At 37.8% G+C, this 16,787-nt stretch overlaps 1 protein-coding gene across 1 annotated transcript in view; it reads right to left on the bottom strand.

Annotated features, from left to right (window-relative positions):
• Nucleotides 1–684: 684 nt before the first annotated feature.
• Adam23 (ADAM metallopeptidase domain 23) overlaps nt 685–16,787 on the bottom strand; it is a 163,918-nt gene continuing 147,815 nt past the window's right edge. The window contains exons 25-26 of the mRNA XM_026394590.2: nt 7,917–8,007; nt 685–818 (exon numbers count right to left, since the gene is read on the bottom strand). Coding sequence (XP_026250375.2) covers nt 770–818; nt 7,917–8,007 — 140 coding nt within the window. The 3' untranslated portion in view covers nt 685–769. The remainder of the gene's footprint in view (nt 819–7,916; nt 8,008–16,787) is intronic.

Genomic DNA, 16,787 nt, shown 5'->3' with positions numbered 1-16,787 from the left:
ACAATAGCATCATGGTTCAAATTCCAGCTCCCATTTCCAAAGGATGCTTGGTCCAGAAGGAAAAATAATAGGGAAAGTGAATCAACAAGAGCATGGTCCCACGAAGTTCAGCCAAGGACTCATCTAGAGGGGATTGGGGGCTCTTAAGGGGCTGGGGAAGGGGCCACAGGGGGTGAGCATGGGTGAGGATGTGTTTTGTAGGCCCAGGCAGCTTCTGCGTGGTCATTTGTCATCTTCCCCTTAGGAATTCCATTGCAGGTTTTGCTGAGGATTGGCTTGCTAGCTTCTAGTAATAATGCCATGCAGATTTTACCCTTTCAAAAATTGAATCTTCATGCCACTGGAGTTTGTCATTGGTAGTAAAAGAAAAAAAAATCATGCCAAATCATTTAGAAGATATTAAGTGCCAGCAGGCTGGGGGGGGGGATAATCATTTGCTATTTTTTAATGGTTCTTTTATTGCACTTAATGTTTTTTGTTCCTTTCTCCTTTCCTTAGGGAAAAAAAAAAAAAAAGGATTCCAAACAGTTCTTTTGATAACATGGTCTTTTGCCCCACTTTTATTGACAGGTTGTGGGAGGGGTTCTTTGAGATTATTTCCAAAAGGGACAGTTTTCTTTTTCCCCATCCCCATCACCCGGACTTCAGCTCTGTAGTCATTACCACCCAGTGTTCTTGCTTACAGACTTAAGAGTTCCTGCATAGTCGCGGCAAGTGTGTCACACCCAGGACCCAGTAGTGCAAGGTGGCATCATCCCATGCAGCTGATTCAGATGGGGCCTTGCTGAGTCGGATCGAACCTCCTCTTCTTGACATTTCTTCCAGAGTGCGTCAAAACAAGATGCAAGCAGAGGGGGGGAAATCCACAATATTAATCAGATGATGATAAGAGAGAGATGATGATTATGATAGCAACGCTAGTTCCAGAGCTAAGCAATCAACTCACACAGAGGCAGTAGCCCCAAATAACTTGAAACACACAAGAGCCAATGCCTTTGAATATCACTGTACCTCCCCACTAGACTATGCACTTGGGTGTAAAGCAAAAGAAACTTCAAATTGTTCATTTGCAATCACAGGCACACTCTGTGGCTCAATTTACCCCTTATTTCAGAAGTAAATGACATTGCTCATTCACTAGATGAAAATCTTTACAGGGAGGCCTCTTCCATGTAGAGGCTCCTGGGAGAATGAGAAAAACTCTGAAAATCTTAGAGCTGTTTCCCTTCAAGCCTCCAGAGTTCTGGACCAGAGGATTTGGCCTTTGCCAAGGTGAAAAAAAAAAAAAAAAGCCTTGCTCTACTAGTTATCTTCTGCCTTGGGTGTGTGAGCTCCTTCCCCACTATGGAACAAGCATTTTTCATACTAGAAAGTTCAGAAACAGAGTACACAGTTAGGTGGCACACTCAAAGGAGAATGGACACAGGCTCGGGTTAGTTAAGCAAATGCAGCAGTTTAGCTTAGTTGAAAATAAGCAAGTTACATTGCTTTGCTCACAGTGTCCAGTCTCCTAAAAAGTGATTCCTATGTTTAAAAAGAGAAATGAAAAAAAAAAAAACCAGCAAGACACTACAAGGCAACAACAAAAGTTGGTTGCAACCTCCCCATGGTCTGGCTTCATGTGGGGCATCAAGCAAGGGCTCATGCATTATTTTGCATACTGGCGGGTGCAATGCTGCTGCCACCAAGGCATCATGCAAAACTGGAGACCAAGGAGTCCCCAAGTTCCTCATTCCCTTGCCACTCATCAGCGCCAGTGGATACCCTGGCAGGCCCTAAGTACCAAAAAGATGACAACAGATTCCTCCTCCCCCATGAGTAATCCAAAATAAAAACACCACCAAAGATCAAAATATGGAGAAGGCATTCTGCAAAGTTTTTATTTTTCCAAAGGACCACCTTGAAGGCAAACCTCCCCATTCTGTTCTTAAAAATGTTTCCATTAAGACATCAAGAATGGCCAGAGGATGTGGCTCATCAGCCTAACAGATAATCCGTTGCAGAGAACTCTATTTGCAACAGACCTACTTAGTTCTCTTCACCATTGCCACCCACTCTTTGAGTCAATATTCTCAAAAGGAGACAATGCTGATCCTGCCCAGGAAAGAGGAAAAAACAAATGGGAGAGTCTCTCATAATGTATCTTCCACTGAGCTCGTTTGCTGTGGAGCACAGGATCTGTGTCTGCTACCCAAGCTCATGTTCCCTGAAGCAGAAATTTAAGGAGCTACATTTCCCTTTGTGAGTCAAGTGGGAGAAACACAGACTGCCTGATTTGGAGAAATGACCCTGAAGGACCAGAGACCCCAAACTTGTTAGCTGTGTATTGCTAGAACTCAGGAGAAGGGTTAAACTAATGTCTCCTCAATTAATTTGAATGTAGAGGAAAAAACAAACCAAGTCAGGACTGTGCTTATAAATGACTGTACTGCACACATCTAAATCCCTTAATTCAAATGCAGGGAATATCAGATAAACTCTCACGTCCAAGGTTGTAACTGTAGTGCGATTTGTTTTTAGAGGAGATATAACATTCTATTTCAGCCTGGCACCCAGGCAATCTACAGTGTTGAAAGGCATGTGTTCCTTTTAAAGGTTGATTTCTGAAGCTTATTTGTACTTTTTATAGAAACAGTGCTCTACACTGGGTTCCTTGGTCAGATGAAAAATATTTTCATTGGCAGAATATGAATGGGGAGATTGGATTCCAGGACCTTTTCCCTTCCACTGATGTTCCAGCAGGTCAGAGGCAAGCTACAGTACAGGGGAGGATGAGGACAGAGGGGGACAGCCTTGCAGCAAGACACTGCCAGGCCTTCTCACAGAGGAACCACAAAACCACCCTGGTCCACCTTACATTGCAAATAATCTGTCCTGCATTTTTTTATATGAAAGCAAAATTCTTTTTGCTCAATTTTAATGTGAAAGTATAATTTTCTTGGGCAGGTCATTGTTGTCTCCCCTCCCAAACGGTTTCCTCTGGTTACCCTCTCCTGAGATTCTGAGGGCAATTACTTTCTAATAGCCACGAAAGTATTTCTGGGTCACTATAAAATATTAGCATGATCCTTCCAGTGATACAGTTTTTATCAATTTTTACTACTTCTGAAAATTGGGGCTTTAGTCTACAAGGTACATATTATACACATCTATTTAAAATTTACCACCCAGGTATCAACAGCAATCTTACAGCTATAGATATCTTGCAGGGTCTGTGGTCATTGACTGCTATTATGTTCTTATCTTTCTCTACTTAGTCCCCTTACCCCTACCTGCTACCAAGGACTCCTCACTCACTTCTGCTAGACCACCTTGGACTGAATTCACATCCTCAGGGTTGAAAGAGTCGAGGAAATAACATTGCATCTTCCTGGTCAGCCATCTGCTAAGTATGGATGATGAAGTACCTACCCTGGGAGTCCCAGGCATTAAGGGAATCCAGCTCCTTATTTTGCACTGGGATATGGTCATGGAATTTAGAAAAGCAGGCATCTGGTTAGCCCAGTCATAGGGAGACCAGCTAAAACTGATTCCATTTCCTAATGCTGTAAAAATCAAAATATGCTCCACTCCCACCCCCAATGAGGCACTTTATTTTGTTTAATATAGTTAACAAGATATAGCCCTTTCAATTTCATTTTATAGGTGAGCATCAATAATCTTTTCTTTAGCATGTCCAACAAAATGGAACACAGGCCTAAAAGAGTCTCTTAGAGCCAAAGTCAGGCTTGGTATGAACTCATAGACCAAGTAACTTCTCAGAGACAGAAAACTGCATATGATAGTTACATGCTTAATAAATGAACACCTTCAGTGTCAGGAGCTGCTCCTGCAAGCCAGTATGGTCTCTGTTGGTAGTGGTTTCTACAGACAAAGATATTATAAGATGGTTGAACAGCTCAGTAATAATCCTAGAATCCATGTGATTTGAGCTGTCAACAAACTGTCACTCTTACCCTCATGTTCTTTCCTACCATCACTGAGAATTTCTCTGCTCCTATTTCTCTGCACTATCAACCATGGTGTTGATAAATGATGTGTGCATGTAAGTGATCACTTTATTGATATCTAAATTCCTGTATTCAGGGTGGGGGATGTGTACTTGCTTAGCATGTGTGAAGCCCTGGGTATGGTATCCCTATCCAGCACCACACAAAAGAAAAAAGAAAGAAAGAAAGAAAGAAAGAAAGAAAGAAAGAAAGAAAGAAAGAAAGAAAGAAAGAAAGAAAGAAAGAGAAAAAAGTAATCATAAATTCCTATACCCAAATTTAGAGATTGTATATAATATCCCTGTCCAAGGTAATAAGGCCAAAGAGTCTGCACATAAGAAATTCATGCCTCATTTCTCCTAAGCTTGAGGGAAGATACTACTGAAATGATCCATCATCTACCTGACGTGTTCCGGTATTGGGCAAAAACAACAGCTTTAATTATCTAGCGGAGCAGAATGTTATTCAGCATTACGTGTCAGGAGCCTCTGTGAGTCAACGAGGACAGAGGTTAGCAATGCTCTGTGCCGCTGTTCATGACATTATTCTGTGTGGGTAGGTGATGAAGTGGAAAATCAGTATAAGGTGAACAGAAATAATAGATATGGGGAAAGGTGGACAAATTGGTGTGCAATGTACCTATGTTCATTTTCCACCGGACTTCTCAGAGTACATTCTGAGACTGTGAATACCTGGGAACCTATAGACTTAATGATCCCTCAGCATCCTCACCTCTGGAGTCCAGAGCAATTACCAAAATACACCCACCACCTTACTCAACATGTCAGAATGTGTAAATTAGCAGTAATAACTCACGGAAGGAAGTACTTTCTTCTTTAGGGGAATTCTCCAATCTTGCTTGCAGAAGTCTTGTTTACATTAACCAAAGCTTTCAGACTCTACCGTTTTACTAAATATGTATTAATTGTAGGATCACAATAATTTTGATAAATATTCATCATCTTACTCACACAAAGTACATACATTCACAAGTGCAAACACTCATATACTCATGCTTTTTAACACTTATTTCAGAAGAAAAGAATTATTTAAAAAAGGCTATGTGTCAGCTCACAGTATAGAGGGATTTCTCACTTATGCTTGTATACTGCAGCAAGACATGGATGGTATGACACTTTCACATCTAAATTATTTAGAGTATTTCACCTAAAGGAATGTGACATTAGGAAAAAGCAATATCGTCCTTGGGCAATTAATACATTTTCCTTTAATCTGAAAGTTTACACACTCTCAAATTCTTCAGGAGACTTTGCTAATTTCTCTGTTAGTAATACAAAACTAATTTCAGAAAAGAATCCCAGTAGAATATATTTAGAACAATCTTCTTTACAAATTATTTTCAACTTCATATTGTAAAGGAACTTCTTTTTTTTGGTTTAATTTCTGCTGTGCTCAATGAAACACTCAAAAGCTTTCAGTTCAACTAGCAAATAACTGTACTTCTGAATTATCCCTAGACTAATAGTCTACAAAACTATCCAAGTTGGGAGGAAACTTAAAGATGATCATTTGGCACCAAAAGTCTTCTATTCATGGTTAGAAGTCACTGTTTCAGGCTTAAAACAAACTACACAGCTACCACTAGAATCAAAAAGTAAAATCATGTAGCATCCAATAGTCCATGTGACTTTCTACAAAATTTACCCTTAAAGTGATTTTCAGAGACACAGGGGATGGGAAGGGGCCTTGACTTGCTTAGTACCCACACAGCATGTACCCACACAGCAGTCTCCACCAAGCAAGCCACAGAGGCTGGTTCTCACTCCCTATGTGACTTAGTATCAAGCGCCACCTCTTCTCCTGCTCTTCATCTCTCACAAATAGAAATCATCTGCACAGGGCCTAATCCACTTCTATACACAGTGATAAAGGCTTTTCCATTTTTCCCCAAAGAAACATGCAATTCAAGCTGTGAGCTAGGCCAGGCCACTGTTTTGAGGTCCTGCTACAGAATAGTGTGCTCTTATCTCCAAATACTAAAATGGTAAATTTGGCATTATACATGGTTGCATGGCAACAATGAATGGTGGACCATTTTCCAGGTCTCTGATGGTAAGGTATCTTAATGTCAAGAAGGCATATCCCTGGGCATATTTATGTCAAAGGCCAGGGAGCATTATAAAATAAGAATGAACTATGGTATTGCTATAATGAAGAATGATGTAAAATTTTTAATAGTAGTAGAAGTCAAACCCAGGGCTTTGCACATGCTAGGCAAGTCCTCTACCACTGAGCCACAACCCCAACCCTACTATGGGACACTAAGATTTAGCTAGAATTTGGCCATCCCAAACAAAAACACATTCTTATGAGATGCCACATGAGTGACCCACCATCTGGGCAATGCCTTATTAAAGCCATGAGGAGAGATCCATATATCAGTGCCCATTTTGTGTATGTGTTTATGCAAATGTGCTGATACCAAACTACTATTTCACTGAATAAATTCAACTTCATAATATCTCTATAGAAAAGAAGCACCATTTGATACTATCTTTCCAAGTTGAAGCCACTCAAAAACTGTAGGCTTATTTGTTACATCTTGATAACAACAAAAAAAAAATAGAAAATGTTGAATTTATTTAAAATATATTTTGGTGGTTCATCTGTCATAATCAGCTTATAATAATATTTTAGCTTGCTTAAATACATCAAATTCAGTATCCCAAATATTAATTACAAAAAAGTTCATAATTAAGACAATTGTTCCATTAGTTGGAAGAGAAAGCCTCCTATATTGAATAACTGGAAGGAAGCAAAGTGAGTTTTGAATTTGGCTAATGGGTTTTATTTTCCACTTCAAGTTATTTCAATAGATCTGGTTGAAACCTAATTTATCACAGGGAATATTTGACACGGGAGGCTTACCTACAAATCATAATAATCAAGTCACCATAGCATAAAAAGTGATTATCCAATGAATCTAAGATATAGAAACAATCAAACTAGATAAATCAGGTTTAAAAGTTTTGATCAGAATTAAGGCTTATTTGTGATTATTCACTGTGGTCTATTTTAGCAAAATCTTAGTCAAGTGATCGATATGCAATCCAAAGTAAAAGGTCACTCAGACAACACACCAGGCCTGTCAGTTATGTCAATACTCGCAGTTAATTAGAAAATACTAAGTGTCACAAAGTCATTGATTTCAAATTCCAGCTGGAAACCAATTTAGCTGGTTAAGGAATTAATGAAAATATTTTTTCAACCTTGTTTTACAAACAAGGAAGCTTTTCCAAATCTCATATAATACGTTACATGTGAAAAATAATGACTACCAGGTCACTGAGGTTGTGAAAATTTCACCAGAATATAAGCCAGTTTTATACAGATATTAATAGGGATTTGTATTGATTTATTTCCAATATGCTTCCTTGATTACCTGTGTATACAGGAAAGTATCTCAGAAGACTGGCTCTTACAGCCAATGTCTTCTACTGAAGAGCCACTTTGCTCTTAAATGAAAGCATGCAATTTTCTTTTCTTTTTTTGAACCAGGGTTTGAACCCAGGGGCACTTAACCACTGAGCCAGCACCCTCTACCCCCAGCTTATATGTATAATTTAGAAACAGAGTCTTGCTGAGTTACTTAGGGCCTGGCTAAATTGCAGAGGCTGGCTTTGAACTCGCGATCCTCCTGCCTCAGCCTCCCTAACCAAGCCACTGGGATTACAGGTATGCGCTACCACGCCCAGCTTCTTTCTACTTTTTAATGTTATCCCACTTGCCTGAGATGGCATTTGAGGCTCCATGTTCCTTCCTTTCTAACCCATTTCTAAAGTAAAAATATTTATTCTTTACAGTTTTACTGTTAAAATCTTGTAGCAGGAACTCAAAACTTGGTTACGTAAGCAGAAAAAAAGAAGTGCCAGAGCCACCAAGAAGACGACATGCGGCGTTGCTTACTTAAATCCCCAGCCTGTGCCCCCAAGGACAATAGCTGCTACCAGGATGGCACCAGCGATGGAGCCTATTATGAGATTGGTGGCACTAGGACCTGTGACAAAGGATCATAGGAAGAAAGTCATATGAGCCGACCACTTTCATCACCACAAGGGAAAAGCAGTTCAGCGGTTTCAGGAAGTAAACACTCTGTTGTACAAGATGGCTAAACATTTAAATTGCTTTTTCTTTTTTTAAACTTAGCTTACTTGTACTTTAGATTCCACGGTGATTTATATGCCTTTAAATCTCAAGTTTCTGCACTGTTGACAGTTAAGTTTCATTAAATTCACCTTTCGCAGAATTTGAAGCACAGAGGCCCCATTCGCTTTCGTTGCACGTCTTGGGTCTCTTCCTTCCCCTTCCCCAATTCCATAAATCAAACAAATAAACGCGCACATAGAGAACGCGACTGCATTAGAATTAGCTCTAGCAGACTGACAAATGAGGGCACGAGAGGAAGTAAATTGATTCCACAAAAGTCGTCAGAGTGCTTTTTTATTCCGCACTTTGGAGACACTTAAAATTCAGAAGTCAGAGAGAGATTATCAATAAAGACCTGACTCTGAAGGCTTGCTCTCAAAGAAAGATATTCGTCACCGTTCTTTCTGTATTAAATACCAAAATGGGGGTCCAAGGGTAAGACATAAAGGAAGCGCAAAACTCATTTGGGTAATTTTGGGTAAGTGGAAAAAGAGATTCAATTGAGACTGTCTTTTAAATTCCCACTTACGAAGAGAAATTGGAGGCTTGGAGATATTAAAAATAAAGGAAGGGAGAGAAGGAGGGAGGGACAAGGAAAAGCAAAGGAAGATAAGAAGCTTGAAGGACAGACAACAGGAAGGAAATTAGAAGGTAGAGCTTCTACCAATTGTTGAGTAAGAAATGATACATTGCAGTAACTCTATTACTCTCCTTCACTTGACATTTCAAAATCTAAGCAGTATTAAATTTAGTACAAGAATTGCCTTAAATGTTACATCCTCTAGGATGCCAATATATGCAGGTACCGTGCCCCTAACAACAAAATACTAACCCTGGAGCCCTTTCCCAGAAGTCACAAGGCCAACCTTGTTATTTTTTCTAAAATCCTCACATCCATTTACACATTCATTTCCACATAAAAAATTCTCTTTTCTGCTCACATTAGTCCCCCCAGCTGTGTACATAAATGGATAACACTTTTAGCAGCACTAAAATTGTATGCATGATGTTTTTGTCCAGAGAATAGCCAGTGCTTGTGGACACGAGCAGGCAGGTGCACGACCGTGGCGTGGAGTCCCAAGGATGTGGGTCTCTTCAGGTGCCTGGGCTTTACTGTGGTTCTACAGAACATGAATCTCAATGGCCTTTAGAGATGTGCCAATAATAATACATAATAAAACTGAGAGCAATAAAAGCAGTTTTGCTGCCATATAATGGGCACTTACAATGTGCCAGGTGCAAATCAGAACATCTGACATATTGTCTCATTTGATCCTCCACATCACATATGAGGTAGGAACTATGACTATCCCTGTTCAATAGAGGAGGGAACAGAAGCTTCTAGAAGTTAGTAAGTGATGAAGGCAAGATCTGAACACAGATCTGACTCTAAAACTTATGCACTAAATCAAGGGTCAGTGAACTAGAGTTCACAGTCCGAATCTAACCTACGATCTGTTTTTCCAGAGACATTTTATTGGAACACAGCCATGCTTATTCATTTACATATTGTTATCTTTTGCCATGGCTCTTGTTTTGCTAAGACAGCAATGTTGAAAAGTTGCAATAGATATCCTGTACCCCTGCAAGCTGAAACTATTTACTATCTGGGCCCTTACAGAAAGTTTGCTAACTCTTGTTCTGATGGAACTTTATTCCATTTACATATATTTCCTCCCCGAATTTCAGGAAGGAATCAAATTTTGGAACAAGCACTTAAAAAAATTCACATTTCCAAGTACACACTCAAAACGGCAGATAACTTGCATTTTGCTAACTTAGAAAACACAGGTGGGCATCAAACAATAATACATAATCCTTGAGAAATGATCTCTTGATCTCTGATTTACAATTATAAACTGAGCAGACATGTTTAGGAAACTAAACCTGTGCAAGGAATCCTTAGTGACTAAATGAAAAAGACACTATTATTTAAGGTAGAAAGTTTTAAAACAATCTATATTGTACTATGTGAATTTTATTTTGTAAATGCTATATTTACTTGGTATCAGGTCAAAATTTGGAATATGAAGGGAAAAAGTCAGAAAACTGCAAAAACAGTTCATGAAACAATAACAGACCAATTTTTATACACTTATACACACTTACCTGTCACAACCAGAAATAGCAACACTGGAAAGAATGGATGATAGAAACAAACTGGAAACAGGACTGTGTTTACTATCAAGGCCATTTTGATTCTGCCCATCTCTAAGACTCAAGGGAAGAATTATTAAAATCCATCCCTTCAATTAGTATATTTCAGGATGACAAAATTATGACCAATAAATAATGTAAAAAAAATCCACATTTGGGATGATTTTTAGAAAACTACCTTTCTTCACAGAGGTCTCTCATCTAAATGTATCTATAGAACTTTTCTTGGAAAGGAATGTCACTGGGATGTATAATCCAGTCAACAGATCCAAGGTGAAATTTTACAGGGCAAAGTTCTTGTTTTCTCTAAATATTTTTTTACCTCTGTTGCATACTTTATTTTCTGACAAGTAAGGAGAAACAAAAATCTTTTTTCCAGTACTTCAACTTCTCCTGGCCTAACTAGCTTCACAGTCTATACAGATGAAAGATGAGTTAAGATCCCATATAGAGGAGAATTCTTGTCACCTTCCACAAAGTGTGAACCTGGGGACCTGCTCTCCTCTTGATGGTATTTCAGTTCTTGGATTTCCCAACTTTCATAAAAGAACATCCAGGTGTCACCAACTAAGGGGACTAAGGTAGACAGAGGCTGAAATCATCAACATGCCTGTGTTTTGGGCTGGTTGGGTAAAGGATATCTGGTGATTCCTTAAGACACTAGTAATTTCTTCTTGAGTCACTGTGAAGTGTTACCACAGTAAAAAATAAAAATTAAAAAAAAAGTGTGACTGGCTACTTCTGCTATTTGTAAAGGCTCTTTCTGTAACTACACACAGAGAAAAAAATCCCAACGATCTTTTAGTCTACAGATTAACAATCTCATTTGGTAGTATTACATGGAGAATTGACAGCTATTCTGAGGATGTGGATCAAGTGCAGGACAACCTAAATAAAGACACCAGGAGAACTGTGCTTCTGAGAGCTTAATGGGCAAGTGGCACACAACACATTTATTTATACACTGAATACTTTTAACACAGACCCACTAGATGAATTGCAGCTTTTCACTTAAGGTGGTGCAGGTTTGGATTAAATATCTTTTGATTCTTAATGTTCCTTGCTCCCAAATATTTATGTGAACTTCACATTTGAATTTTTTTAACCTATTTTATAATAAAGAAATAAAAGCAGTCGTCAAAATATCCTCTTTAAAAAACATTGCGCTGAAAACTCCTATATCATTCTAAATAAATGGAGAAAACATTCAGTGATCATTATTCTTATTATCTGTAAAAAAATGCTCTGTGGATAACTCCTACTTGTATAGGTGGCTTCATTTGATTGGTGAGGATTAAATTTATGACAGCAATCCTAAGAAAACATTAGTGTGAGAGCATTTTTTGCCAATAAATAATGATAAAAAAAATGTTAAGGCTTGTATTTGAAAATTACTGTTATAAGTGGAGGAGCAATGGAAGTTTTGGATTAGTGCATTAATTGTAAAAATATAAGCACCCCCAAGGTTGTTTTATGCCCCACATTGTTCCAGACAGGAGAAGGTTCTACATTGCACGAGAAAGATCACAAGACACCAACACATCCAAATCATACCACAAGTTGTACCACCACAGGAAACACAGCCAGCAAGACACACGTGAAGTCAGGCACCACGCATCACCCCGCACACCAGGCACCGAACAGAAACACTCTGAAATGCACAAGGATGCTTACTCTATTCCCCACCCTGTGCCTCCAAAAATCACCCCCAGGGCCAGAATGGTGCCGGCCACGGCCCCTATGAGCCTGCTTGTGGCCATGTTCACTGTGTGGAGGGAAAATGGACATTTTTTAACAGAAAAATACACACTGATTTCACTCACATACAAAATAATCTATTCAGGAAATACTTTGAAAGTAAGTTAAATCTGGATGTCATTGTTTGAAGGTTTGAAATTAAGATTGATATCTACGTTGAAAATATTTAAGGATAATTTTGAATTTACCTTCAAATTCTACATACCCTACTTTAAAACATAATCTCTCATAAATACTTTAAAACAAACAGTCTACTTGGAGTTCCAGTTCCTATTAGGTGCAAGGTAAAACTCAAATGTAATTTAAGTTATATAAGGGCAAATCTGTATTTATTAAAAAAGTAGTTATTGATACATATTGTCATAAGTTCTCAAACTGAAAGTATGCCCAACATCTTTTCAAAATTCAGAATATATAACTCAATTTTTCGAAAATCCTTAGAAATTTAAAACAGAGTCGTTTTTACATTAAGTACTTTTTACCTGGGAAGTTATAGAAAGGTATATTTCAAAGAGCTTTGCAAAGTTTGAATTGCTGTCTTAGAATATGGACATTTAGGTTTTTGTTTATAAACTCCAGTGTATGACCATGCACTGAGAGAACATTAAGGTCTCTGGGAAACTTCACTAGCTGCGGCAGATCACCAAGCTAGCCAATGCTGACAGAGCAGAAACTCTCAACACATGTGCATCAACACATCTGTCTGTGCCCATAGGTGAGATGAAATCTGGGGTAGAAGTAGGAAGGTGGATTATTTAGGGTATTGTGTGTGTGTGTGTGTGTGTGTGTGTGTGTGTGTGTGTGTATGTATGAATTATAAGTGTCTGGGTGCATTTACACTCATGTTTCTATGTAAATCAAAAGGACTGGCTTCCACTGACCTTGCCAAGGAAAACAGATCAGCTTCCACAAAGCTGCACTTCACAGAGACTGTGTGCTATGAGAAACAGTGAAATGAAACAAAGAAACAAGACTCAAAGTCATAATTTTTTAAGGCTCCATATTGAGCTGATTGACCTTTTCAGTAAATGTTCTCCCAAAGGAAGAGCAAGAACCTCACTTCTCTAACCCTATGGACCAACTGCATGATTACTTCATTTTATCACAGGGTAAATAATAGCAATGAGCCAGTCTAGTGTTTTTCACTACACACTACCCAAGTTCTTAAAAAACAACAAAAAAAAGATGGGGTCACAACAGAAAACAGTCTACTCAGAGCGCTGAAGGGAGTGGAAGAAGACCAACTTATAAGGTGTTGGTAATGTTTTTTCAAATGTGATGATACATTGTAATCCAAAATAACCTCAACCACAGCTCAGACTTTCAAATTATGGAGGCAAATACTGGAATGGAAAGGTATCCCAAATATAAAGCTTCATTTTTTAAAGCCCCTTAAAAAAATCACTGCTTTCAGGATATTAACTTAACTAAAGCACGTAATTTTATAACTTTTTTGGCGGGGGGCGAGGGGGAGGCCTTAGGTTTTAAGCTCTGGCTGTCAGAGCTGAAATACAGGAAACAGTCTTATTATCTCTTTAATTTTTATATAAGTCATATCAGATCAATTATATGGAAAACACTGCCCCATAAAATGTGATGCTAAGTGAATATTTGTTAATTTTTAAAATTTATAGTAAGATGAAAAATGAATAAAAATACCAACTTTGAAAAGCCTTTTGTATTTGGTGTGGACTAATTTATCACTGTAGAAACAACAGAATTAGGCAGCCCATCCTGCAGTGTTAGAAACCCAACCATGGGAACAAGAAATTTCCAGAGGCTTCAAATGTGTATTCCAGATAAAAGGATAGAGTCCATAATCTCCCTTGAGAAAGCATAATCACCCTCAAAGGCTTAACTAATAAGTACTCTTAACACAAGATAAGATAAAAGAAAGTGGGGAGAAAGCTTTTCCAGAACTTTCCTCTACCCCCCTTCTCCTTCCCTCCTGCTCCTTTTAGTTCTGCTGTGCTGATGAGGCCTGTGGAGATCATCAGACTCTGTCATTCGGAGCCATGAGGTAACCGATTGGCCCACAGATGGGTGGATTTTTCCAGGGATCATGTTTAAAAATGAAGGTTGCTGCAGCTGCTTTTCACAACTACAAAGAATTTATCTCCTCGTTGAATTTTTTTCCTTTTTCTTGGGCCTGTAAGACAGCTGTATTTCTGTGTCGGTTTATTTATTATCTAACTGCATTTGTTCACTCACTCATTCACTCGTTACCTACTCAAAGCCTCTTTTTTCTCCTAGGCATGACATTGTGCACATGACCAGTTTCCTTTTTTACCCACTCACCCTACCAAACCTGAGCCGGGAGCTTCCAGCAAACATGGTCTTCATATTACAAGCTTATTTGCTCCCTGAGGGTTGAACCCACTTACCTGTCACTCTCACATGTTTGTGAGTCCTGTTTATTACCTACCAGTATGTTTTCATGTTATTTCTGGGGTTTGTTGGTTTTATTAATTTTAGTCTTAGTTCCCTACTCTCTCAGTTCACTTGGGCCAAAAGGCAGAATTTCTGATAAGTGTATTTTGATATTAAGAATCAAACTAAAATTTCTCCTTTTTAAGATTATTTTATATGTAGAATTCCTCTGCGAAGCATGCTTCAGACATTTAGAAATTGTGCTTGTTTGAAACCGAGTGGATGTTTTCTTTTAGAGAGTTTCTGAAACAGGAAGGTACACCATTTCACCAAGTGATTCCAATGACTCAAAATGGGCTAAAATACTGCATCCCTGTGTACTTCAAAGGCAGGAAGCAAAAAATGTACTCATCGGTACTCTGTGGACCAAAGTTCTTTCTGCAGAGATTTGTTACTTCACTAAAATTTAGGTTGAGAAGTAAATAGCAAATAAACTCTTTATATTTCACAGTATAATATTTCTGTTACATTTTCCATCTTGCTTAAAATTTCAATGTAAGACATTCAATCAAATTTTCTTATTCTTTTCTATGAATTAAAAAATAAAGTTCATCTTTTGACATATTGGAACAAGTGCCTGATAGAATACCAAATAAATATTTCATTAAGAATACTATTCCAACTTATGTTGTCAATGAAAATATGGGGTTTTTATTAACTCAAAATGAACTCATAATTACTAAAATATTTTATTAAAGTTTGGCAAATCCTTAAATTATTGGTGAGGTTATGTTTAATGAGAAAAATACTTAGGTGACATATAATTATACATGAGCATAAACATATATGATAGTGATAACGTCTGCAATCTCATGATCTGAACTATAAAATCAAAGATTTGTATCCACACAAAGAAAGTCATCAAAAGGGCATATGCAAAAGGTAAATGTAAACACTAAATAACACTCCTCAGGGTATTATTAACATTTAGTAACCACTGTTTTCAAAAATTGAATTCTAACAATATGATACGGCCTTTCTCCTCTAATTTCATAATAAGCATCACTGGCAAATAATGGCTCAGCTAATAAGCTTAATTGTTGCTTGGTTATTGTTTTGCCCTTTCTATTTATTATTGTGCTCAAAGAATGAACAGAATAACTTAATACTGTGCTTTAAATGAGGCAGTCCGGAATAACAGAAAAAGTGTTGGACTCAAGCTCAGGTGATCACATTTTATTTTTGGCTCTACCATTAATGAGCTGTTAACCTTGATAATTAAATTAGTTTTCTCATTTGTAGGACGATAAGACTGGAATGAATTGCCTCTAAGGTCCTTTCTAATTTGATGACGATGGTAGTATTGATTAAGACCAAGCTTCTTAGTGACAATCTCTGCCCATAAATGTCACTGAAAGTATTTTATATGTGCCAGTTTCTTCTCTTCCCTCTTAGAATGGTGATAACAGATGACCATCAAAGGATAAAAGTCCTCCTGTATAACATAATAAGCATTGCGCAGAAGTGTCTACAAATTGATAGAAATTAAATTAAATTACACTGTCCTTACAGCAAGTGGAAAATTTTTTAAAAGAGTTCAAATGTATTCTATCCTTGTAGAAAAAAAAAAATAATTTCCTTCAGGGATTTCAGTAGAAACAAGTTGAGAGAAGAGTTTTTGTAAATGGAATAAATGTCTGCATAGGAAAAAATGAAATGACCTTTGCAATACAAAATCTTTTTTGAAAATACTTAACTCAGCGAACTGCGGATGTGGTTCGGTGGTGGAGTGCTTTATGTGTGAGGCCCTAGGTGTTCCATCCCTAGCACCACACACATACACACCCACAAAGAAAAAAGAAAAGAAAAGAAAAGAAAAATCCTTCCATGGAACCTGCTTATTTTTGCTAATTTGATCTTGATCTACAGGGATGTAGTTGGGTACAATTCATCTTTTTTTTGCCCAGATTTCATAATAAAAAGGCAATTATTTTCATTTTGCTTCTTGAATTTTCCATATCAAAGAAGACCATTAAAATTAAATAAAACTAAATATTTGTAATACCTTCTCACTGCATTTTTACGAATGACTATAGCTATCCAGATCATTGCACATGCTGTGCATTTGGGGAAGACCCAAACACAGTGCTCAGTACAGCAAGTGCCAGCAAGATACAGTGTGAAGCTATGGAGAAAAACTTGGCACCCCAAATGCTGCAGAACCTATAGTTGAGAAAGTACAGATTTAATCAATATCATAATTTCACTACCTATTACTCTTTGGCAAGCCAATACAACAAATACATACGGATAAAGTGAAAATCAGCACCAACATGCTGCATTTCC

Source organism: Urocitellus parryii, chromosome 1 (assembly GCF_045843805.1).
Source record: "Urocitellus parryii isolate mUroPar1 chromosome 1, mUroPar1.hap1, whole genome shotgun sequence".
NCBI classification, from domain to species: Eukaryota; Metazoa; Chordata; class Mammalia; order Rodentia; family Sciuridae; genus Urocitellus; species Urocitellus parryii.
This window is presented reverse-complemented; position numbering and strand designations above follow the sequence as displayed.